General features: G+C 46.5%; 1 protein-coding gene across 2 annotated transcripts in view; it reads right to left on the bottom strand.

Annotated features, from left to right (window-relative positions):
• Positions 1 to 25,658, bottom strand: part of CPNE4 (copine 4) — a 546,940-nt gene that overhangs the window by 31,589 nt on the left and 489,693 nt on the right. For both annotated transcript variants that reach the window (XM_057739418.1, XM_057739419.1), the window contains 3 exons: positions 9,475 to 9,573; positions 5,301 to 5,387; positions 2,496 to 2,555 (listed from right to left, as the gene is read on the bottom strand). In XM_057739418.1, the coding sequence (XP_057595401.1) occupies positions 2,496 to 2,555; positions 5,301 to 5,387; positions 9,475 to 9,573 (246 nt within the window). The remainder of the gene's footprint in view (positions 1 to 2,495; positions 2,556 to 5,300; positions 5,388 to 9,474; positions 9,574 to 25,658) is intronic.

The following is a 25,658-nucleotide window of genomic DNA, read 5'->3' as shown; positions in this document are numbered from 1 at the left end:
TGGCTCCTGAGTCCTGCCCGAGAGTCTTCTCAACATTCCCACGTCCCCCCAATTACCTCAGATTCAAAGCCTTTCCAATTCTTGATCCAAACCACTTCCCCGACAATTCCCTAAGTATATCCTGTATATTCACATTACCTCAAATAAGGTTTCAGTTTTTATCATTAGAATATGTGGTTGCAAAAATATTTCAGTTCATAGGGGTGCTTTTAAAAGCAAAAACATAGTATCTGTCTCCAGGGAGATGGCAGGTTTCAACGCTGGAGAGCTCAGGGGAGGGGTGGCTGCACCGGAAGCCCGCTCCTCCCTCCCTCTGCTCGCCACGCGCGGAGCCCTCTTCTCATTTCTCATCCTTCTGCCACGTACCCTTCATTTTGCCAGATGGCCTCGATAAAGTGATTGGGCAGATAATAAATACCAAATTCATTAAGACAAGCTAATTGTTATGAATAGTTTGCACTGCAGCTTATCATTTACAGTAGGTGGCACTGCTTGAGTAATAAGAAATTAATTACGAGAAAGCGGACTTAATTTTAGAGGAAAATGAAATGACGTTGTCATGTATGTTTTCTTTAATAGAAAGCTTAAAACAGAACACCTAGCAACCCTCCCCTGCGTCCCCGGTCTGGAGCCCCCCAGGAGGAAGGGCTTCGTTGCAGGCACTGCTGATGGCCTGGCCCCTTCTCCTCAGCATTTATCCGCACCTGCTCCCCCTCTTCTCATGCCTCGCTCCAGACTCACTCCAGACCTCCCGCAGGTCCACCCACGGACCCCGGAGGGCTGAGAAGCCGGGGCTGGGAAGGCGGTAGTGAGAACCATTGAGGTGGTCCCTCGCAGTTGGGGAGGATCAGCAAAAGGGAGAAGGAGGGGAGAGCAAAGCCAGGAGGGCAATGCTCCTGTGTCAGGGGGGCCACACGACATCCCCTCCGCTCCCCTCCGTTCCCGAGTCAGGGTGTACAGCCGGAAACCCTCTGGGGTCAAACTTCCAGTGTTCACTGGGGCTGATTCTTTGCAGCCCAACCGCAAGGGCAAAGCAAGCCCCTGTTCAAAAGCATGGGAGCTGTTCAAAAGCATGGAATCTACAGAATCTAAAACAGACCCAAATCAATAGAGTTTTCCCTTGAAAAATCTATAAATAGTTTCCTGACATCACTCCTTGGCCTAAGATCGTGGGATACTGTCTCCTCTGTGGCATTGCTGGCTCCTCCACCGCCCTTTGCCCGGGACAGCTGGAGCAGGGGTGTGTGCCCACAGTGCACGCCTTTGCTACCTTCTAGACATGCCAGTGTGTAAACGGGGGGTGGGGGCGCTGGGTGGGTGTGTCTTTAGAGAAACTTAGACTTTAAACAAATGACCAAAATCTATAATTAAGTCCTGTAAATTTTCAGGGGCAAATGAACAATGGCCTGAATTTAGGCAGGACATAGGTAGACCCCTCTGAGGTTACCACAGAGGACCAGCCTCTATCTAGGGAGATGCCTTATCTCATCCTCTTGGGGCGCTCCCTACTAGTCTTTTGGGTACCACTATCCCTAGTCTCAGGAATACATTGCTCCTGTCCACTCTCTTGGGCTCAAACCATTTTCCTTGCCTTCCTCTCACAAATGAGCCCGTCTAGGGAGCTAAACAGGGCTGAGTTTCACGAGTACATTTCTGTAAGATGAGGAACAAATGCTGCACAAATTGGGTCCCTCTCTTTACATGGGTTTCCTATAGGCTTCAGCAGATCTATTTCCTGTCATCTGGGTATTCTCTTTCTGCAGGTCATGTCTGCCCAGACCTAGGAGGATTCTGAACATGAAGTCACTGAAAGCAAATTGTTCCAGAGCAGATGGACTCACAGCCTTGGCCCACCCAGGCATTTAAAAAAGACCTGGCCCACCCCCACCCCCAAATACAAATTGGGAGTGTGCAAATCCTGTGGGCTCACAGATTCCATGTAGGAGGTGACCCTCAATCCACTCTCTCATTCTCTCTCTCAGCCTTGAAAGGCTGATTCTCCAATCTTGTGAGATTCACTTTTTCACTGACCGATGGACCATTTGGAAGGCTTCCTCTCGGCACTGACCATTGGGCAGGACACGGATGCTTGTTCTGACCACATGAACACAACCAAGACATCTGCAATGGTTCAGTGGGGCGTCCTAGCGCGGTTCGCTTCCTCCCCACCCTTTCCACCTAGGGATGGGGTCTGGCGACCCGCCCCCACCTCATGCCTCACACAGTTACTGAAGGAACAGAGAGTATGAGGCTGGTTCCCCAAACCACCTGAGGCTGAATGGCATGGGCTTCCTGAGATGATGCTGAAAACCACACTCACTGGGGAAGACAGAAGTGTGACCTCCTGGTAAAAACATTTCCTGTATGATGCTTCAGTGGTGAGACTTGAGCAAAGCTGACCTAGGGTCTTAACAGCCTTTGGTCTCCTCTTGCCCCACACCAAGCACCACTCCCCAGCCGCTCCCCTGATGGAAACAAACGTGGAAACAACTCACTGTAAACTGGATTTGGCAGCCACCCATGATGTAGTCCAGGAAAGAGTGCATCTTATGGATCTGCACAGGGGGAGGAGAGGAAACCGTGTTAGCGGCAGTATGGTCTCTGCACCTGTAGCTGAGAGGCTTGGACTTTGGGGTTATGCTGACCTAAACGAATGAGCAGAGAAAGATCTGTGGGAAAAAGATGGGTCAGCTGATTTTGTTTCAAGAAACGAGAGAGAGCAAGTGATGCTGAATTCAGATGGGCCTGTGAAGGCAGCAGCCATCCATCCCTTGCTACCCTCTCTTTCGGTTCACTCACACTCTTAATCAGCTTCTGCCTCTGGGGTGAGACCAACACTCTGTTTTCAAGGATCACCCCTGGTTTGAAATGGATAAAGTCTCACACTTGGCATCAGTCTTTCTGCCTGTGTCTAAATCCCAGGTCTGGTAATATCCCTAACACCACAGTAATCAAGACAGTCAGCTTCAAGGTCACAGTCACCTGAGAAGGTCTTTACTGTCAGCTGCCAGCTAGTGAGATTCCTCCTATGCCATGAACAACAGGGATTAACAGTGATTGAGCACTAACTGTATGCCAAGCACTTAACATACATTTTCTCATTTAATTCTTAGAACAAGCCTGTGAAGGTGATATTATCATTATTGTGCCCGTTTTATAGATGACAAAACTGAGGCTAAGATCACCCACCTAGACGATGGAGGTGGGACTCAAATGATGGTGGTCTTGATGGCACCGTCCATCCTTTCAACCTCTAGGATGGAAGTCAGCGGGATCCCTGCCCTCTGCCCAGCTCCCAGCACCCATGTCCTCACACAACTTACTGATTTCTAGTCTTAATTTCTGCTTCATTATGATTCTGGGGCTTGAGTCTTGGTGACATTCATCTACTTATTTCTTCAACAAGGATTTGTTGAGCCCCCACCATGTACTGGATGCTAGGGATATAGGGGTGAGAAAAACAGGCATGGTACCTGCAGCCACTGAGCTCACCATCCACATCCTTTTACTGGGACAACCACCAGCTGAGTTTTGACCCTCACTTCTCAGACTCCATCTGACGCTCAGGGCAGCATCTCAGAGACGGACCCATAAAACCCCACGGTGGTGTTTTCAGGCACCACCTCCAGGTGGCACACATCTTTCAGCAGACCTGTCTCAGGGCTGATGTTTCCTGGGTCCTCTGAACAGTGCCTGCTCCTGGCTTCCTTATGGCGATGCTTTGCCTGACAGTTGGGATATCCTACTACTGTCTGTACACCAAGAATGTGAGTTCAAGCACCATGGCCTCCGAGTGCCGAACTCTTAGATCAAGACAGACACATGCACGGTCACCTTACAGAGATGGACAGTTGAACTGGCTCACCTGCATCTTCTCTTCTCCTGCTTCTATGGGCACAGGGATGGTCACAGGACTGTTCTGAACGTATCAGGATTTGGTCTGTACAGGTAGTAAGATGACCAGAGACAACTGTCTCTGAAGGAAGAGTTTAGCATGCTCAGCTTCCCAAGGGACAGGAGGCGTGTCCTGCCACACAAGGGGGCCACGTGGGGACACACTAGGGTCAGTCAGGAGGCAGGAGGACTGATGGGAAAGCACGGGAAAAAGTCTTTATCAGGGTTTTGTGGGAAGGAATGAGTGAAGCAAGGGAAGCAGGTTTAGGGTTGAATAATTTGAGTAACTTAGAAGGCTGTGGGGATAGGGATGGTCTCTAATTGTCTGAGAGCTGGCTCTGGGGTGATACAGACAGGGTGGATATTGGCTTGGTGTGTGAGAGTTCAGGAAAGGGCATGGCTGGGGGTATAGGCTCTGGATAGGTTGGTCTGCATGTCAAAGACAAGCTCACAGGCAAGCTGATTGCTACCTCTAGGAATTAGCTAACCCTGGGAGGGGCAGTTCCTCCCCAGTATGCAAGGCCCCAGGAGGTCAAAGTATCATAAAATACAGAAAAAAAGACACTATTAAAACAGTGACCCCAGATGGCCAGTCATAAGCATTATCGCCTGGTTCCAGTGATTGGTTCAAAGGATGGGCATGTGGCCTAAGCTAGACCCATTGGTCTTTTCCTTTACTGTCTTGTCATGTAAGGATGTGCTCCTGCAGCTGCTGTCAGCCGGGCAAGGCCAACCCTGAGCGAAAGAAGCTGACGTACAGAGAGAAACTGCATGGCTCGTAATCTTACATCGTGGAGTCAGACAGACGGAGACCGAAACCTCAGCTCTTAAGCTTACCATGAAAGTGGAGACCTCAGGGTTCTGATAAGAGTAAACACAACGTGTTGCAGTTATTTTCACGTGGGAAGTACTCAACCAGTGGCAAAATCATTCCCAGGTGGGCTTTTCTGCGAAGTTAGAGCCCCTCTGGGAGGAATTTTTAGGCCCTTTAACCTTTCCCCCCAGTCTTGTTTTCATGGTACCCTTTCAGCATCAGGGGAGCTGCCACATGTAAAGCACTGAACCCCGCGATAGGCACAGAGCAGTGCTTTAGAAATGTTGGCTGCCCCCTCTGGCAACCTCCCTCTGGTGCCGCCCTGGGCAGAGAAGAGCCTGACTTGTGACCAGGACTCTCCTACCTTTGAGGGCAGGTCTGTCCTTGTGGAAGGGGTGGTGGCATTGGCCTACCACGGCTCCAAGACCACCTATGCTTATAACGTATGTCCATTAATACCTTGACTTTCTGATTATTATTTTAAAAAGATCATATCTGCTTGGCACTCTCTCCTTCCGTCCATACAGCCTGCAGCCTTCCTCCCGCACAGCCCTGGCTTCACACTCCTGGAAGACAGGGGCTATGTGTATACCTTGCACTGATTCAAAATCACAATGCCCGAGTTCTTATAATTCTTCTTCTTGGCTTTGTACTTGGGGTTGATGCACTCCCACTGCACCTGCAACAAGAAAGGTCATCACGTGATTGCCAGCTCAGGAAGAAGTGGAGTCATGCGTGAGGAGGCCCCCAGGCACTGCTGCAGATGGCCCTGAGGGCTGAAACGTGGTCTCTAGTGATCCCCGCGCACGTGCAGGGGCAGGCAGGAGGCGAGGTGGAGAGGGAGACTCTGACGTCACTTGGCCTGGCTTGAATCCCGGCTCCCACTTTCCAGCCGTGTGACCTTTGGCAAATTACTCGATTCCTCCATGCCTTGCAGGTGTCCTCTGTAAAATGGAGCTTATAACTGTAGCTATCTCATAGGCTACCATGAGGATTGAATGACTAACCCCGGTCCTACATTTAGAGCAGAGCCTGATGCTTGTCAATGCTTACCATTAATGGGGCCAAACCCGGCAGCAGAGGGAAGGAGAGGCCTGGGGACACACAGCTGAGTAACCTGAAAGTGGAGGCTTAGTGTCTGGGAGCTGACTTAAGTGGTAGGAAACTGAGGAACGTGAATACCAGCTACGGGAAGTTGGTGTGGATGATGGTGAGTTTGCCTAAGTCCCCAGAGAACTAAACTAACGTGCTGGTACACGTCACAATGGTGGCGTGTTAGATCTCCAGAGAGGCTCCTGTGAGGGACAGAACTAGAACTGAGGAGGCACCTGGGAGCTGAAGGGTGAACAGGGCTCAACCTTCCCAGCCTGCAGAAGACTTCAGGCGACAAAGCCAAGTGCACTTCGACCGCTGACAAAGTCAAACATCCAAGAGTCATCGAATGCTCCTGCCCACCATCCAATGGGAGTGGATCCTTGGATTTCCACTCAGAAGACAAATTTTCACTCTCTGACAATTGGAAGTGTCTGAAAATGAAGCAGTTTCTGGCAGACGTGAGTGGGTAGACTGATACAGCCTTGGCCCCAAGGACCCGTTCCTCCCAGGGCACAGTGATGCTGAGCTTAGTCAGGTGACTTGTTTGGACCATTGGGACATCAGCAAAAGCGATGTGAGCAGAGGCTTGACAAGTGCCTGTGCACTGGGACTTGCCCTCCTCTTCCTGCTGGGACGGTTTCTCCCCCGTGTATTAGCGTAGGCTGGTGTCCCGGAGGATGGAAGAGCGCATGGAGGGACATTGCAGCTACCCCAGCTTCGGAGGCACCAATGCGGGAGTGAGTCTGGAGCAGAGAGAGGTTTCCCAGGGGAACTCGGCCCAGACTGCCGACATCTCATCCTGCCTGTAGCAGTAGCCTCCTGACAGATCTGCCTGCCTCACGCTCTTGTCTCTCTATAACTGGTCACCCACACAGTAGCCAGAGTAATCTTTAAGGAACTCATGTCATTCTCCAGCTGCAGTGTTGCCCAGTGAAGCTTTCTACAATGTTGGGAATATTCTATGTCTGCACCAACCAATGTGGAAGACACTAGCCATGTGAGCGCTTGGGGGGGTGTGTGTATGTGTGTGTGTGTGTGTGTGTGTGTGCACGCGTGTGTGTGTGTATGGGGGGGGAGAGAGAGAGAGAGAGAGACAAAGAGACAGAGAGAGAATGAGATGGAGGAATTGAAATTTTAACTTAATTTACCTTAAGCTTATTAAAATTGAAATGGAACTAGATGTTTGTAGCCAGTGGCCACTAAATTGGAGAGTGCAACACTTTTATAGGAAACCCTAAACTCTTTTCTCCGAGCTACCAGAATCTGCTTTTCCTGGCCTCTGCCTCTGCCCTTGACCACATCTCACGCGTGGTTCCCTCACCCTCTCTGCTCCAGATACACTGGTCTCTTTCTAGATCCTGAACCATCCACGCTCTTTCCTGACTCAGTATTTTGTAATGTGGTTCCCTCAGCCTGAAATCCTGTTCCCTTGCTTGTTACATAGTTGGCTTCATTTCATCTTTAAGGGCCTTCAAGTTAAATGTCACCTTTTCAGGTGATCTCTTCTATGTTACACCTTTATAACTAAATTGGCTCAGTCTTCTATAGCATCTGTCACAATGTATAATTACATTTTGAATGAATCAATTACTTGATCCATATTTAGATTTTACTCTGATGCACAGTCATATCAGGCCTGGAGTCTGACACTTAGCAGGTGCTCCTCTGTAAATATCAGTAGAGTCAATAAATAATAGCACAGTTCCCTGAGTGCAAATGTGCCAGAATAGGGACTGAGTGGTTGCACCAAAATCTTTCTGGTGTCTCAACGACACGGAAAAGTACGGCAGCATATCATCCATTTCCTCAGAGGGACTTAAAGATTCACTTCTGTTTGAAAGCATCAGCCTTTGGGGTGCTTCAATTGTGATGTATGCTATAATCTTACTTTTAAGGTCCTCTTCGGATTCTAAAGATGAAGTGTTTCCCATGTTTATTGGTTTGGCTATTTCTATTGGTAAAGGAGAACAAGACAAAACTTGTAAAGCTCTTTAGCACGCTAATGGGTGGTATGGGTAACTGTCATTCATTTACGAGCTCAACAGGGCCTGGTCCTGTACATTCAAAGAAGCAACAACGTCTCTGGATAAATTCCTAGTTATTTGGGGAATGACTTTATTTATAGCTTAGTGTTGGTTTTAATTGTAGCCCTGACACTCTGCAAGCCTGCTCGTGGGTGAAGGTCTCTGTGTGTCTGACACGTTTCTTGCAATGCCGGCTATGTAACTGCATGTGTAGCATGTTGCGGGAGCTGTGCAGAAAGCGGCCCTTGACTTTTCAGGCCAAAGGGAGGTAATCAACAATCGGTCTGATTTAGATTAAGCCTCTGATTCTGAAGAAGGTTAGTTTATTTCCATCTAGTCTGGTTATATCTTGACTTACATCTGAAAGGAGAGACTTGAACAACGAGTTAGGACAACCTTCCCTAAGCAGCACTTCTGAGCAGGCCAGGCACGGGGTTTTTAAGGGGAGAGGTCTTCCTCTGCTGTCACTCCTTTCTGATCTATGGGGACAGTGGTCCCCAGAGTAAGGATGGCAGGTCGCTTGGTTTGACTTCCTCCAGAAGCTAACACAGAGGCAAGGATTTAAGTTCAAGTAATTCGTCTGGGAGGCAATACCAGGAAGCAACAACAGAAGGTGGGGGATTGAGAGAGGGAGGCAGCCAAAGAGGGCGCGTGATGCAGCCAGGCACCCAGCAAGAGAGCTGGGGTATTTACATCCCATCTTCCACTCGCTGCTCCCTGCAATGTGTACATCTACCCCGACACGTCTGGCCAGCTGTGGGTGTGGGCAGAGTGGGCTCCAGCAGCCAGAGGAAGCCCTCAGGCAGAGAGATTCAGGTTCCACAGCTGAAGCTGGGCAGGTGAATCCTGAACAGGTCAGAGCAGAAGTTACATGTCAGGGTCCAGACGACAGCAACCGACTAATAGACACGTGTATGTATCCCTCAAAGTACGGGTGTCTGAGAGATGCGCAGAGGAGGTGTAGGCTTCTGTGTGAAGCAGCGAAACCCCCATGTGCCCCTGTGGTATGTGGTAGTGTTTGGGTTTATGTCTTGGTATCAAGAGTGTAAGAGTGAAATGGTGAGACTAGATGAAAATCGGGTGCACAGAATAAAAATTTGGAGGAATCAAGTAATTTGTCCAAAGCATTAAATGTGTAATTAATATCACAGGTCATGGAGATGTAGAGCTAGAAAGAATGCTGCCACCAGCTAATAACACCAGCACATATTTTGGAAGTGCCAGACACCCCACCAAGTGTGTATCATGACTTATCTCATTTAATCTTCACAGATTGCTACCAGGTAGGTACCATTATCACCTTCATTTTCTTTTTTTTTAGGTGAGAAAGCTGAGGCACAAAGAGATTGTCACTTGTCCAAGGATTACACCGCTGAAGGAAATGAGAAACTTTCTCATCTGACTTCTCCATTTTGCCAGTGGAGAAACTGGACCACCCTGGCGCAGGGTCCTGTCCAGGGTCACACCAGTTGCTGTGGGCTGCATTGGCACCAGAACCCAGATTTCAGTTCCCACCATGCTCCTTCCTGGCCGTGTTTAATCGTGTATTAATGTCTCACCTCCAGCTGCTCTGTGTGCAGCTGGGTGCTAAGGAGCCACGGGGAGAGGCTAGTCTGGGGGAAGCGCCAGGAGGGGTTGACCACGTACCTGTTTTCCTTCCATCGCTCCTCTCATCTCCTTGAATGTTGAGGTGAATTCTCCAATGAAGTCATGTTTTCCATTGGAGTCCCAGTCCCATACTATGCACTACAAGAGAAAATAAGTATTTTTTTTTTAAACTTAAGAAAGTGTCCACAGCAGCTGAAGGCAATGCAAACTTTATGAGGAAGACTTGATGAAGGATGCTTGGTCTGGAGCAAAAGTCTGGGATTACAGCATGTGGAATGGGGTCTGCCTTTGGTTTCCATTGGCTTTACTTAGGTTTTTTGCCATGATCTCCAAGCAGCCCTGTGACTAATAATTTGCCCATTTTTCAGATAAGGCCAGTAAGGCCAAAAGGAGATAACTGACTTGCCAGAGGGACCATCCAGTGAATGAGAAATGAAACCTGGGATTTGAAGGCAGGTGTCCTGACTCCGACTCCAGGGCTGCTTCCCCACAGCAGAGAGCCTGTGTGGTTCACAGCGGGAGTCACGCGGGCAGCTTCCACAGGGGCAGCTTACGTTTAACAATTTGATCATATGAGTCACATTTTCTTTTTCTTTTTCTGAAGGCAAAAGAGCAATGCTAACAAAAACGATGAAGAGGGCAAAAAGTGAGATCTTTGTACCCACGCGAAAAATGGGTGAAACACAGGGAGAGGTGAGTTACACTGGTAAGAAGCAGGCATCCGTGACACTTAAGACGTGACCTTGCAACAAGGAGCTCCATCGAACAGCGCGAAGGCTAGCTGCTGGGCTTGCGAGGGACACTGCAGAGCGATGCAGGTGACATTGGGAGCACCCTCTGCTTGGGCACGTCCTTAGATGAAGAGGGAGTCCCCACGTTTTCTAGGGTGGAGGTTGGACTAGGGTCTCAAGCACTTCAGATATCACTTCTACATCTTATACCAGCGATCTGCAGCCAGGAACCCCAGAGCTTAGATAAGATCAAGGCAGCAAAGGAGACATTTACTCAGAGGTTTTCCCTGGAATATTGGGGTTCAAGGTGCAGCCTGGTTCTTTCTTGGGATGAAGACCCCACTGGCCAGTCCTGCTTGCCTGGAAAACCTGGTTTGTAAATCTATCTTCTGACCCTGTGGGATGCTGCACAGACATGAAATACACCCCGAATGCCACATAATCCCCCCCTACACTTATTCCTACTCATTTATTTTCTGTCCCAGCAGATGGTATCCACATCCATCCACTGGGGCATGTCACTCAGGATGCGCAGTGTGCACGTCACACTGTCAAACATGTGTCCACGGACCTCAGCGACTCACAACAGGAGTCTTTCTCTCTATCTGCCAGTGCCCCTTACTGACCCTGATACTCACACAGTCATTCCCCGAAGCCAGAGCAAGAGAAAGCTTGCCCGGCCTGGACGCAGAAAGAGAAGGACATGTGCTCCTGCGGCCCCGCCTCTCAGGCTCTTAACTGTGTCCAGGAGTGAACACAGCCCTGGGGCGCCTGATCTGACACGCAGGTACTCAGTTTTCTATCTTGGGGCAAAGCAGATAAAAAGGCAAAGGCGCTGAAGCAGCCTTTTCAACACTGCCTTGTGTTTTACTGTGTTTCTTTTTAACGCTTCCTTAGAATATAGGGAAAGCAAGAGGGACTGTATGTAGTACTTTGCTTTGTCACCGAGTCTCAAGCAAAACCACCTATGGCTTCTTCTCTGCCTTCTCTTAGATTTCCTGTCTGGCTTCAGTTAGTTACTGCCCTCCTTCCACCTGCCACCATAACGTTCAAGATGTTTGCTCTCTTTGGGGCAGGATGCCCTGGGCTGCAGGATGAGTCAGGCCTGATGGGGCTCCAGGCCTGGCCTCCAGGGGGTGGGCGCCGCTGTTCCCACGGGCCCTGCTTCTTCACTGGGTGGCATTTCTCATCATGGCAAGGGCAGAATTCTGTTTTGACCCTTCTCAGAAGGGATCCCAGAGGAAAGCAGACACAGTGAGGCAAAAAAATGAAAACACCGTCTTCCTCTCTCTCCCTGCCATGAAGCTGGCTCATGACAGCTCTGGTGCAGCTGACAGAGGAACATGTCTTGGTGAAAAGTAAACAGATCAACTGCCCTGCAGAAAAGCTGAGACAGAGCTGGGTTTTTGGTGTGAATCAATAGGGAAGCCTTGACAGATCGGTGAGAGAGAGGCAGCTCAAAACCGTCTGCAAGCCAGGAGGCCTCCTTGAGCTCTTACAGCTCACAGTGGAGTTTAGGTACATCATCTTAAGATGTATGAGCTCAACAGATGGTCTTGTCGACTCCCTCATTTTACAGAGAAGTAAATTAATGGAAGAGAAGGGAAGTGATTGCTGAGAGTTCACCCAGTGCAGGGCTGAGATGAAAGTCCAGGTTTCCTGCCTGCCTAATTTCCCCTCCACCACAAAACAGCAAATTACAATAATTACAACATGTATAGTGCTTACTATGGACCGGAAACAGTTCTGAACGCTTTACATGTATAAATTCACTTAACACCCACAACAATTTATCAGTATTCTCATTTCACAGATAAGGAAACCGAGACACAGAGAGGTGAAGTAAGTTTTCCCAGACTACACAGCTAACAGTAGGTAATATTTGCACTAAAAGAAGTTAAACTTCAGAGCTTTTCCTAACTGATCATCTCTTACGAACCCAGGCCATTTGTATTTATGGTCTCTAATCCTATACGATAATCCTGACATGACAATATTATTATTACCATTCACAGGTATCAGTCACAGGCTTAGAGAGGGTAAGTGACTCGACTAGACATCTAGAAAGTGACGAAGATGGATTTTATTTCTTTTTCTTGTCTAATTGCTCTGACTATGACTTTCAGCACTATGTTGAAAAGAAGTGGCAAGAGTGGGCACTCTTGTCTTATTCCTGATCTTAGAGAAAAAGGCTTAACATTTTCACCACTGAGTAAGATATTAGCTGTGGGCTTGTCATATATGGCCTTTATTATGTTGAGGTAATTCCTAGTTTGTTGAGCTACAAGGGGTGAATTTTGTCAACACAGAATTGCTAAAGCAATCTTAAGAAAAAGAACAAAGCTGAAGACATCACTTCCTGATTTCAAAATATATTACAAAGCCACAGGAATGAAAACATCATGGTACTCCCCTAAAGACAGATCTATAGGCAAGCGGAACAGAATAGATAGCCCAGAAATAACCATGCCTACGTGGTCAACTGATATTTGACAAGGATGTCAAGAATACACAATGGGGAAAAGGGAGTCTCTTCAACAAATGATGTTGGGAAAATTGAATATCCACATGCAAAAAAATGAAATTGGATCCCTACCTTACACCATACACAAAAATCAACTCAAAATGGATTGAAGACTTAAACACAAGACTTGAAACTGTAAAAACTCCTAGAAAAAAACACAGGGGAAAATATTCTTGACATTCATCTTGGCTATGATTTCTTGGATATGATACCAAAAGCACAAGCAACAAGAGCAAAAATAGACAACTGGGACTACATCAAACTCCTACAGGAGCTATAAAAATCTCCTGCACAGCAAAAGAAACCATCAATAAAGTGAAAAGGGACCCTACAGAATGGAGGAAAATATTTGCAAACTGTATATCTAATAAGGGATTAATTTCCAAAATATATAAGGAACTCCTACAATTCAATAGCAAAAAGCCCCCCAATAACCTGATTAAAAAATGGTCAAAGGACTTGAACAGACGTTTCTCCAAAACTAATATACAAATGGCCAACAGGTATATGAAAAGATGCTCAAAAATCATTCATTATCAGTAAATGCAAATCAAAATGACAATGAGATATCACCTCATATCTATTAGGATGACAATTATTAAAAAAACACAAAAGATAACAATTGTTGGCAAAGATACGGAGAAATTGGAGCCCTTGTAACTGTTGGTGGGAATGTAAAACAGTGCAGCAGCTATGGAAAACCATATAGTGGTTCCTCAAAAAATTAAAAATAGAACTACTATATGATCCAGCAATCTCATTTTTTGGCTGTACATCCAAAGAACTGAAGTCAGGATATCGAAGAAATGTCTTCATTCCCATGTTAACTTTAGCAGCAGTATTCACGATAGACAAGATGTGAAAACAATCCAAGTGTACGACTAAAGGAAATGTGGTATATACGTACAACAGAATATTATTCAGTCTTAAAGAAACTTGTGCCATTTGTGACAGGGATGGACATTTTGCTAACTGAAATAAGCCAATCACTGATGGACAACTAGTGCCTGATTCCACTTTTATGAGGCATCTGTAACAGTCAAACTCATAGAGGCAGAGAAAACAGTAGAGGTTGCTGAGGGGTGGGGGCAATGGGGTGTTGTTCAATGGGTATAAGGTTTTAGTTACGCAAGATGAATAAGTTCTAGAGAACTTATTCTAGAGACCTGCTATACAACATTGTGTCTATCGCTTATAATACGGTATTGTGCACTCTTCAAAACTTGTTAAGAGTGTAGATCTCGTGTTATGTGTTTTTAATCACAAAACAAGTCAAAAGGACATAAGGAGACGTTGGGATTTGTGGGATCTGTCTGTTACCTTGATCCTGGTGATGGTTTCACAGGTGTTTGCATATGTCCAAACTCATCAAATTATATACATTAAATATGTACAATTCTTTATATATTAAATAAAGCTGTTAAAAAAATCTCAAAGTAAAGGAGATTTTCCTCGATAATCTGGGTGGGTCTGATACAATCAGCTGAAAGCCCTAAGAGCAGAATGAAGCTTCCTTGAGGAAGGAGGAATTTTGCCTTTGGACCATAACTTAACTTCAGTTATCTCTGAGAGTTCCAGCCTGGCCCCGGAGGGACTGCTCTAGGGATTTCAGACTTGTCCAGCCAGCCCCCATGATAGCATAAGCCAGTCCCTTGCAATACAGCTCATAATGTCTATCTTCTGGTTCTGTTTCTCTGGTTAACCCTGGCTGACACACCTTATCCCTTGGCATTCACACCTTCACATTAAGAAGTGAGTCTTCAGTGACAATTGGTCTTCTCATACTGATATGCCAACGTTTACTGACCACTTACTTCGTCCCGGGCTTTGTTCCAAGCCTTTGACATGCTCAGATGGTTAATCTTCACCACAACTCCACCAGCGGGAGGCTATTATTGTCATCTCCACTTTACAGATGAGGAAACTGAGACACAGAGAGATGAATGATCTCCTACTGTTATGGAATATTTTGGGTTTTAAAGCACGACTGGCTTTGACATCAGAGCTCTTGGGATCTGGATGTGATCCAGTCCTGGAAGGCTAGGGTGGGCTAACAAACTGTGGTTCTAAAACTACATAACTGCAGCTCATCACTGCAGAATTCTCACAGTTAAAGGAAATCTGTTCTTCCCTCGCCTTTTAAATTTTAACATATGTTTTAACATTGTAAGCTGTCATCTGTCCAGGTGAAGGGAGGGTAGGGTTCTCTACCCACTTTCTCTTGGCTCCTTGGTTACAACATCCCCAAAGCTTCCACTGCAGTCTGTTTATATCTGCTTTAATGTGTCTCCAGCTATGTGGTCACCACCAGTCTATACCCACTACTGGAAGGAAACTGAGTACTGTGCTTTCTATCAGGGTTTAGCACAGTTCTTGGGCACAAGTAAGAACTCAGATAAATCTGTGAAGAGTTCACGAAGAAGGTCTTTCTCCTTAAGTTGAGTGGATGGCAGTTCTCAGATCGGCCCTGTTTCCACACTGCACAGGGAAGATATTGCAACCAACTGGTTAATTTTTATTAAAGGAGATGATTAAACTGGGTAATATGTTTTGGAGGTGGTAGACATGGGCACAGGAAAAGGATTGTCTACATGGGATTATGGGCATGGTTTAGTGGTGTAGCCACAGGGGCCAGGCCCTGGGACGCAGGCGGCTGAGTTCTGTCCTTGCTCTGCAGATAGTACTGTGAGACCTTAGGGTGTCTTCTCAGTACCTCTGTGCCTCAGTTCCTTCTCTATGAAATGGATGTCTGGGGAATGAGAGCTGGAGTAAGTGCTCTCTGAGGTCCCTTTCAGATTCAGAATTCCCCAATTACACGGCATTGCATCTTTATTCCTTTTTCACCTTTATATTCTGAAGTCTGAGATAATCATATTAAAGTCATAAAATTCTTAATTATCTATGAATACCTGATTAATGTAACACTACTACCTTTTTTTTCTTTTTCTTTTTCTTTTTTAAATTAATTTTTATTGGAGTGTAGTTCCTTTACAATGCTGTGTTAGTTTCTACTGTACAGCAAAGTGAAGCAGCTATACATATACATATATCCCCTCTTTTTGGGGGTATTTCCTTCCCATTTAGGTCACCACAGAGCACTGAGTAGATTTCCCCGTGCTCTACAGTAGGTTCTCATTAGTCATGTATTTTATACATAGTATCAGTGGTATATATATGTCAATCCCAGTCTCCCAATTCATCCCACCCCCCTTTCCCCCTTGGTATCCATACGTTTGTTCTCTACATCTGTGTCTCTATTTCTGCTTTGCAAATAAGATCATCTGTACCATTTTTCTAGATCCCATATATATGTGTTATTATACGATATTTGTTTTTCTCTTTCTGACTTACTTCACTCTTTGTGACAGACTCTAGGTCCACCCACATCTCTATAAATGCCCCAATTTCTTTCCTTTTTACAGCTGAGTAATATTCCATTGTATGTATGTACCACATCTTCTTTATCCATTCCTCTGCTGACGGACATTAAGGTTGCTTCCACGTCCTCACTATTGTAAATAGTGCTGCAATGAACACTGGGGTGCATGTGTCTTTCTGAATTATGGTTTTCTCTGGGTATATGCCCTGTAGTGAGATTGCTGGGTCATATGGTAGTTCTATTTTTAGTTTTTTAAGGAGCCTCCATACTGTTCTCCATAGTGGCTGTACCAACTTACATTCCCACCAACAGTGCAAGAGGGTTCCCTTTGCTCTGCACCCTCTCCAGCATTTATTGTTTATAGACTTTTAATGATGGCCATTCTGACTGGTGTGAGGTGATACCTCACTGTAGTTTTGATTTGCATTTATCTAATAATCAGCGATGTTTAGCATCTTTTCATGTGTTTGTTGGCCATCTGTATGTCTTCTTTGGAGAAATGTCTATTTAGGTCTTCCACCCATCTTATGATTGAGTTGTTTGTTTTTTTGATATTGAATTCCATGAACTGTTTGTATATTTTGGAGATTAATCCTTTGTCAGTTGCTTCGTTTGGAAATATTTTCTCCCATTCTGAGGGTTGTCTTTTCTGTGGTCACCTAATCTACGACAAAGGAGGCAAGACTATATACAGTGGAGAAAAGACAGTCTCTTCAATAAGTGGTGCTGGGAAAATTGGACAGCTACATGTAAAAGAATGAAATTAGAACACTCCCTAACACCACAGACAAAAGTAAACTTAAAATGGATTAAAGACCTGAATGTCAGGCCAGACACTATAAAACTCTTTGAGAAAACATAGGCAGAACACTCTTTGACATAAATCACAGCAAGATCTTTTTTGACCTACCTCCTAGAGTAATGAAAATAAAAACAAAAATAAACAAATGTGACCTAATGAAACTTAAAAGCTTTTGCACAGCAAAGGAAACCATAAACAAGACGAAAAGACAACCCCCTTTATTTTCTTTTACTAGGTATCTTTATACCCCTTGGACAACTGAAAGTCAATTGTTCACTTTCTCATGTGATTCTCACGAGAGCACCATGAGATGGCAGGTCTATTTTCACAGATGATGATCCTAAAACTCAGTAAAGCAGCTGAAGGTGGCTTATTCCCAAGCGCAGAGCTAGCAAGAGCTGAATTAGGCTGTGGACCTGGATTTACTTCTCCCCACCCAGGACGCTTTTCATCATGCCACATAGCTTCACAACAGACACATGCAGATGCCTTTCCAATGGCAGGACTTTCTTCTTTTTCTATTTTTAAATAACCAACTGAACCATGGACATCTGACCTCTCCCGGGGAGAATATACTTATATACATTTTTAATGTTGTCTTTGATAGTAAGCCACTCTCAAATTGCCCAGAATGCTTAATCCAGGTGGGGCCTTCCTGGGCTCACTTAAAGGGAGAACTTTAAATTGAGACCATTAAATGCTAACGGAATCAGTAATGTAGGAACCAAACTGTTCTCATACCACTCAGTCTAGACTAGTCTCCTAACTGCAGCTTTTGGGAAATCAGGCAACGTTCTATCATTTTGAGGAGTTTTAGGCACATACATACAATTATATTTCAGGATAGCTATGATTAGGGATGTGGGAGAGTTACATTCCTAATTCAGTACTTGGAATAGCTTCCTTTCTGTTCAAATTCAATGACGACCCTTAACACAAAATTGGTTCAGTGGTTTACACCGGACTGTAAACAGCTACAAAAAGAGTATTAAATGTATGTTTGTCTATTCGGTGGTGGTGACTTGGGCACAGGCAGCCCTTGGTGCGGTGTGTCCATGGGGAGAGGCTCCACAACCCTTTATTTTCACATCACTTGACTGCTGTTACTCACTGCTGACTTGGCAATAGCCTTGTGACATCAGCTCAGCTACCAGGACGGGAGTTAAAAGTAGCTCTCTGTTTGTTACACGAACACTGTGATTTGGACCTCTGAGGTCTGGCAGGGCAGGCTGCCACAGGGAGGGAAGACAGACATCTTCCCAGTAGATGTACATCTACTGTACAGACATCTTTCCAGGGACGAGGCTGGACCCTGGGAGATGGGCATATGCAGCATCTAGATAGAGAGGAGAGTTTCCCAAATAAACATAATGTAGGTACAGCTCCAGAAATGGCGGGCAGGGCTGGGGCCTCAGCCATGTCCATCTCCGGGGGTCTCCTTTGCTGGGCAGGTGGGCAGGACTAGCAGACGTCTGTCTCTATGAGAGCCTGAATATCTTCCGGGGACTCAACGTAAGGTGAGGAGAGAATGGGACAACAAGATGGGCCCAGGACCAAGGAACTGCATTTTAGAGGAGTGGGGCAAGGCTGAGTAGAGTCTGGTGACCATCAATCAGCATTTTCCTCAGATCTAACCCCCATGGATCCATGTCCGCGTTGTGGGGAGGGAGCTTTAAGTAGAAAGGCAGCTTGAAAGAGCAGTTTTCACAAAAGAGCAGGGTCTTATGTAGGTCAGGAGAACAGACAGGGTTGGATGCACTACGAGGCCCAGATGTGAGCATCCCACGGGGTCCGTGCATCTCCACGCAGGGGAGGTGGTGCTGGGGACCAAGGGCAGAGGGGTGGCAGCAGCAGTGGCAGCAGGGAGGTCTGGCAGCTTAGAGGGCACGGCCTTGACAGCCATACGCTTGAGCACCCTTGCACCAAGGCTGCAGCAGCGGAGAGAGAGTGGTGCTGAAGTTGCTGGTATCCATGAAAGATGACTCCCCTTGGCCTGGGGGTTAATACTTCACGTGAGCTTCTGAGACAGTAAAAGTGGGGGAGGGCCCTCCGTGGTTTCAGGGGAGGCAGAAGCAGGAGGCGACACACAGGAAGAGGGTGGGGGCATGGCCCACTCCAGAGGTAGCTGAAATGATGCGTGGGTGAGCACGTGCGAGAACCTGCTTGAAATTCGCAAATAAATAATCCAAGAGTGAACTTTAAAGGGGAGGGGAGGTCAGCGGTCCTGCTTTAGTTGATGGAGCAAGACCAAGGGAAATGAAGGCTCTACCACAGTCTATATTTTCAAATCCATACTAAATATGGGGTACACCAGCTTGTCTGAACTCCAGGGGCAGACGCCTACATGAGTCTGCACAGTCACCTGTTTTCCCTGCCCGGCCTGACTCCACCTCAAGAGGAAACACGGAACGTCTGGGACATGCCGTCCAGCGGCAGTGGGTGGGGGTGCTCTGTCCTCATCCTGGGGGCGGGGGGGCACCACCTTCCTCATCAGCCCTATGTCCAGACTGATGGGGCTCCTTCTAATCCTGAAACCCAGGCCAGGTGCTCATGAGACAAGCATCCCAGAGCACGTGTTCCTTTGCAGACTTGAGTCAGTGCCAATGACCTCAATCTGCTCCTTACATCTTGATTTTCAGGTTCTAGACTTCGTTGCTGTCGACTTCGCTGCTTTTTCTTCTAAATCTGCTCTTGATGTACGTTTTGCATTTGCCTCACTACCTTTCCACAAATGGGGCACAGCTTCCTTTTCCAAAATTAGAGAGTTGGTTAAAGATGTAGGTGCCTCCAAGAGAGGAAACCTTTGGGAGGAACTTGCTAGCGGTTTGATAAGGGTGGAAACACTAGCACTCTGGAGTCATTCAGAATTTGATTCAAGTCTCCTCCCTTTCCTTGGACAACTGTGGAATCATCCCCAAGTCACGCTGCCTTTCTCTACCCAGTTTGTTCATCTTTAAGGTGGGGATGGTAATTCCTCTCCACTTACTAGGTTGTTGCAAGGACTAATCCGACATTTACCTGTTATTTACTTATCACCTACCACGGACTAGGAATCATGCTGGAAATGGGGAAATGAAATGAGGGGCTTAGCTCCTGCCCTCGGGATACTGATGATGTCGTTCAGGAGATGCACTTGCAAATAGAGGATAGTGACACGGAGCAGAAATGGCAGAAATGGAGGGTTGCACCAGGGGTCATCTGGGAGCCTTCGCTGAGGACGGTCAGGGAAGGCTTCCGAGAGCAAATAAGAAAAGAGCCCCGGTGAACTGCATACGCAAGTATGAAAGATCTTTTTCTCATCCACACAGAAAGACAAATGACTAGTATCAGACTTTTCTCTGAGCACGAGGTAAGGACAGATGGAGCAGGAGGGCACTTGTCTGAAGGGACCACTGGAGGATGCAGTGGTACTCTCTGCTCCCTCTTGTTTGCACTCGAGTCTGCAAGGAACAGGAATGCAATCTGTTTGAATCTCTTCTCTCCCCTCACATTACATGTTCCAGAGAAAGTAAAGCATATCATAGCACTTCCCTGCAGGACCTTGTGCTATGCCACAAGGAAAGCCCCCAGATGTGGGTCCTGGTGTGGCCTGTGGTGTTAAATAGCTGTGAGACATTGGGCAGGTCGTTCCACCTCCCTGGGATTCAGTCCTCATCTGCAGAATGAGTGGCTTGCATTGGAGGAAGAGTGATACAATTTTTTTATGCCTGGGGATTTAATGCGTCTAAGGAGAGCTTATTAAATTTCAGATTCCTGGGCCTTACCTTCAGAGATTCTGATTCAGCTTTCTAGGGAAGGGTCCCGAGAATCTGACTTAGAAGCAAGCAACTTGCCAGTTTGGGTGCATATGATCTCTGGACACATTGAGAAACACTGGACAGAAAATCCAGGAGTCCGTGGTGTGTGACTGGGGGGGCAATAATTACAATTATATCCTGGTTTACACACTGTGTTCTTCAATTCAGTAAGAAACCTGACCACAGATGGAAAACAACATCCAAGGGCTACCCTGGCTCCTTCATGATCACTCAGTGCAGCACCACTCTAAGTAGGCAGCCAGAATCCTAAAATGTTGTGCTCATGAGAGCTGGACTGAGAGATGCCTGGGAGGAAGGGCAATGCACATGTCGGCTTTGTCTTGCCAGTTCACACATCTCTCCTCTTCTGGACTACAGCCAAGCCTGGAGACGTTCCACAGCGAGCTGTGTCACCCCTGGAAATGTACGACTCATTGGAAATGTATGACTTTGGGAGGCTTGATTAGTTCAGATAAGCTTCAGAGGCTCCCAAACGCTTGTCCAAACTTTTTTAACTTCACACCTCACTAGCGTTTAGGAAGACTGAAAGCCCCAGAGTTGTATGGGCAGAGTGGAGAGGCCAGCTTTGACAGCGACTTACGCCCCAAGCCTTCATCAGGAGCTCCAGCTCCATGACCAGTTACTCTGCGTTGGTTCAACCTGTATTACGCTTCTACCAAATTTACAGGTGTCAGATCTGTCTCAGAAGCTGATATTCGATTAGGGGACTGAAGAGTGGCTGAACTCAGGAAACTTCCTTAGGTGAACTGCAAATGTGGATACAATTCCTGCTCAGTGCACAGATTTTCGATGATGCAGGACAGTGCGGGGGGTTGTGGGGTGTGATGCATCTACTCTAAACACCTGATGAAGCACTGCCGTCCTCGAGGAGCTCTGAAATCATGTCTCTCCTTTCTCTCTCTCGCTTTGGCCCCTCTGTCTCTTATCTATATCTCCACCTCTCCACGTATTTCCTGAGACCTATGTTGGATGAGTCTAATATATTCTATATTCTATAATAGGAGACAGAAAAAGTGACCGTGGGTTTTATTTTTCCTATTTGATGCTTTTCTTTCATTCACTATCAAAGCTTTATTGACTCCTTTCAATGTGTCAGGAAACGCGCTAGGTGTAGTGCATGCAGCAGCACATGGGAAAGACAGATGACTTAATCTCTCCCCATATAAGCTCCACAGCCCAGTGGTGAAAACAGACATTAATCACATGTAGAAAAAAAAATGGAAAATTAAAGTGGGTATGTTATAGGGTCTCCGTAAGTGTCGGTTAGATAAATGAACGAGGCGTGACACAAACACGTGAATGAGATATTTTATGTAAGGACCTTGGAGAACTTTTCACAAATGCTAAGTAATAATTCCCTCCAAATGTTTTGAAGGGTCAGTAGGAATGGATACAAAAATCCCTCTTTCATTTAGAATTCAGATTAGGTATACAACCTATAACCTTAACCTCAGAGTTATAAGACAGAAAAGCCATCCAGAGTTTGATACAGTATCCACAATATGTGCTTGTTAGAGTCTCTAACCCTGTTGAAAAAGCCCAAATTCCAGTCTCATGATGAGCCTTGAGAAAACGCCCTTTGACTGGACAGGGGTAGTGTGTGCAAAGTAGGTTTTAAGTCCTGCAGGTCAGAGGTCACGACTCACCAGTTTTCCTTGTAAAGCACCCTGTATAGGTGATGCCTGATAGACACATGCGTATTGTCCTGCTAGTTTATCTGTTTTTAGTATGGTTAGTGTTTGAGTTATTTCTGTGCACCAGGCACTCACTGGCCAAGTCCTCCAAGTACATCTCATTTAATGCTCATAACAAATCTATGAGGCAAGAACTGATGACAATGTTTTGAAGGAAATTGAAGCACAGGGACATCGGGTAACTTGCCTGAGGTCACTCAGCTGGAAAGTGATCAAGTTGGGATTCGAACCAGGGCCTCTTGGGAAGGAGCCCATGGTTTCCCACATATCACACTGCATTTTTTTTTTTTTTTAGAAATTTACTTATTTATTAATTAATTATTTATTTATTTAAATGGCTGTGTTGGGTCTTTTTTGTTGTGCACGGGCTTTCTTTAGTTGTGGTGAGTGGGGGCTACTCTTCGTTGTGGTGCGCGGGCTCCTCATTGCCGTGTCTTCTCCTGTTGTTGGAGCATGGGCTCTAGGCGCATGGGCTTCAGTAGCTGCAGCACATGGGCTCAGTAGTTGTGGCTCACGGGCTCTAAAGCGCAGGCTCAGTAGTTGTGGCACACGGGCTTAGTTCCTCCGTGGCATGTGGGATCTTCCTGGAGCAGGGATCGAACCCGTGTCCCCTGCATCGGCAGGCGGATCCTCAACCAGTGCGCCACCTAGGAAGCCCACACTGCATTTTCACTAATCCTTAAGTGGATATTTATTATCTGTTGCGTTTTCTGTAACTTCCTGGGCACCGTGTACATGACAGTTGAGACGGGATGCTGTGTCCCTATTTTTATGATGTTTATCCACACCCTAGGAGGCGTCACGCCCTGGAGCATCCTACAGATTTCCTTGCTCGGACCGATCATCTGCAGGGGAGTCTGAGATGTAAACTATTTTAAATGGGGGGTGACACAGTCAGACCAGCCATGCAGAGGGACCCCCGTGTCTGCGGAGTGGAGTTCGGATGGAAGGGGCGGGGACAGAGGTCCCGAGAGGGCCTGAATCTAACCCACAACGGGAACGCGTGCGGGGGCATTAAAGAAGTGGCAGCTGTGGATCTCAGCCTCTAAGCAGATGTTGGGGTTGAGCGAGAAAAAGAGGAAGAAGAAGAAGCTGATGTTACCTGGAAGCTCTTGGCTTGGGCGATTCCGTGTATCGTTCACCTGGGTAGGAATCACAGGAAGAAGAGGCTTGGGGTCAAGGGATAGTTCCGTATCTGGCCACGTCGCATGTTGAATCCCACGTTCTTGACCTCTACTAAACACCATGAATCTCTGGACTCATGACAGGGAATCATTGTTTCTTCTAGAAAAATGCCTGTGTCTCTGTTTCTAAATGAGCCACGCTACTTGTGGTTTATTGATTGCCATAATTTGATGCCTGGAGGCAACCTCCCGTTGGTCCCTGAGGAGGAAAAGGCTTGAAGACCAGAAAGAACAGATGACTCTGTTTGTACGGCTTAATCAGTCTGGAAACCGCAAGCTGCCAACATGGGGCTCGCTGACAGCCAGGAGGGAGTCTTGGCGCAGCCAGGCAACTCAATTACTGTGTGTTTCCGACATAAGCTCATTCACACGCTTTCCCTGTTTAATTATTGCCTGTGGAGCCATCCTAGGTGTCCAAGTCTTGGAGGTTTTAAACCAAGGGAACAAGACAGATCCTAGAAGCGTGGAGAAACGCGCCATTCCTAACCAATCACATGGAGCGATTCATGGAGGAGAGTTTTGGTGCTGCCACAGATGGTACAGAACAGCTGAGGCATTCCAGCCAGGGGCACAAACACTGCTCTGGGTCCGCCTGCCTCAGCACCACCACTGACTGGCCCCTGCTCCGTCCCCGTGTTCACGGTGTTCCTTTGGCTTGTCTGGGCACCCAGCTTATCCTTCGGGCACCAAGGCACCTTGCATGCTCATACTCTTCTGGGCCTGGCTACTCCTGGGGACCCTCTCACCCACGTCTCTTGTAGGCAGACATCACCTCAGACCCTGGTCTGGATCCCGAGTCCTCATCCAGGAATTGGCTTCTGACTGAAGTCCTGTGTAGATTTACTTCAGCTACCCTTGAAACCAAGCTCCAATATTTTTCTTTTCTTGAAATTTCATTTGGTTCCTTGTGATGGGGTCCCTCTGTCCCTCAGCCTTTCTACACAGAACCAGCCATTCCTGGCCAATCTGTGCCTCCCTGAGCTATGCTGCCTACTTAGCGAGCGTGAGGAAAAGAGTTCGGAGTTCCTGGATGAAACAAGAAAACCAAACAACGGTACTAAGCTGTTAGCCTAAAAGTGCCACTGGCGAAACTCTCCTTGTCAGAGAGAATCATTTCTTCTCTTCCAAACAATAATTATTATAGACAGACTTGAGCTGAACACTTTTCTGTGAGATAGGAGGGCTTGGTTCTGAGTCATCCAGGAAGATATCCTATTTTCATCCGGATGAAGTCAGACACACATTTGCAAGATGGACAAGCAGAGAGCTAAGATTTTGACAGTATTGAGCAGGGCCACTGACCTATCTTATCAGGCTTATTACCCAAGTAATTGAACCTTTCTTCTCATTCCATTTCTATCACAGGACAGACCAATAGCTTTATTTGTCTCCAGTGAGATGACACAAACCTTCTTTACCTGGAAGTGTAAACCCATCCATTCACTGATGGGAAGGCCTACCTAATAACAGGCTCATCAATAACCACTTTGGAAGCCAGCAAAAGTAGTGGAAACTAATTAGAACTTTTTTCCTGGCCATCAGAGTAGTCAGTGTATTTTCAATGGAGGTTTTTGATAAATGGACCCAAGTTTCCGTCTAAATCCCATTCTCCACATCATTTTAAAGAGTAGAAATCAAAATTCACATGGCAGCAAAACATTTTAAAAGTTCATTTCATACAGCATCAGTTTTATGGGAGGTTAAAGAGGTATTAATAGAAAATAAAAAAGGGTTGAATCCTCAAATAAGCTTGGGTTACCCTGAGGTTATAGAAGTTAAACAGCTCTCTCTGTTGCAGACTTTGAAATGCCACAGTGAGGCCAACCAGCCATCATGGGCACAAAATTTAAGGAGGCACTTGTTCTCAGGGCACCACAAGCACAGGGTTGTCACTTGCATGACACTGAGAGTGAGAGCTTCCTTAAATTTTGCACCAGTACGCCTTTGCCTTCCCCTCATCCAGGTCCTGTTAATGTGTACTGTGAATAATTTCCAACATTATGGCATAACACACAGTACATAATACACAGCTCACTTGGTCAGTACATTTGTAGAGTTGGTGGAAACGAAGGACGTCCTAGTCAGGTGGAC

The sequence above is a fragment of the Hippopotamus amphibius genome, chromosome 6 (assembly GCF_030028045.1).
Source record: "Hippopotamus amphibius kiboko isolate mHipAmp2 chromosome 6, mHipAmp2.hap2, whole genome shotgun sequence".
NCBI classification, from domain to species: domain Eukaryota; kingdom Metazoa; phylum Chordata; class Mammalia; order Artiodactyla; family Hippopotamidae; genus Hippopotamus; species Hippopotamus amphibius.
Note: the sequence above shows the minus strand (reverse complement) of the source record. Positions and strands in the feature narration are given on the sequence as shown.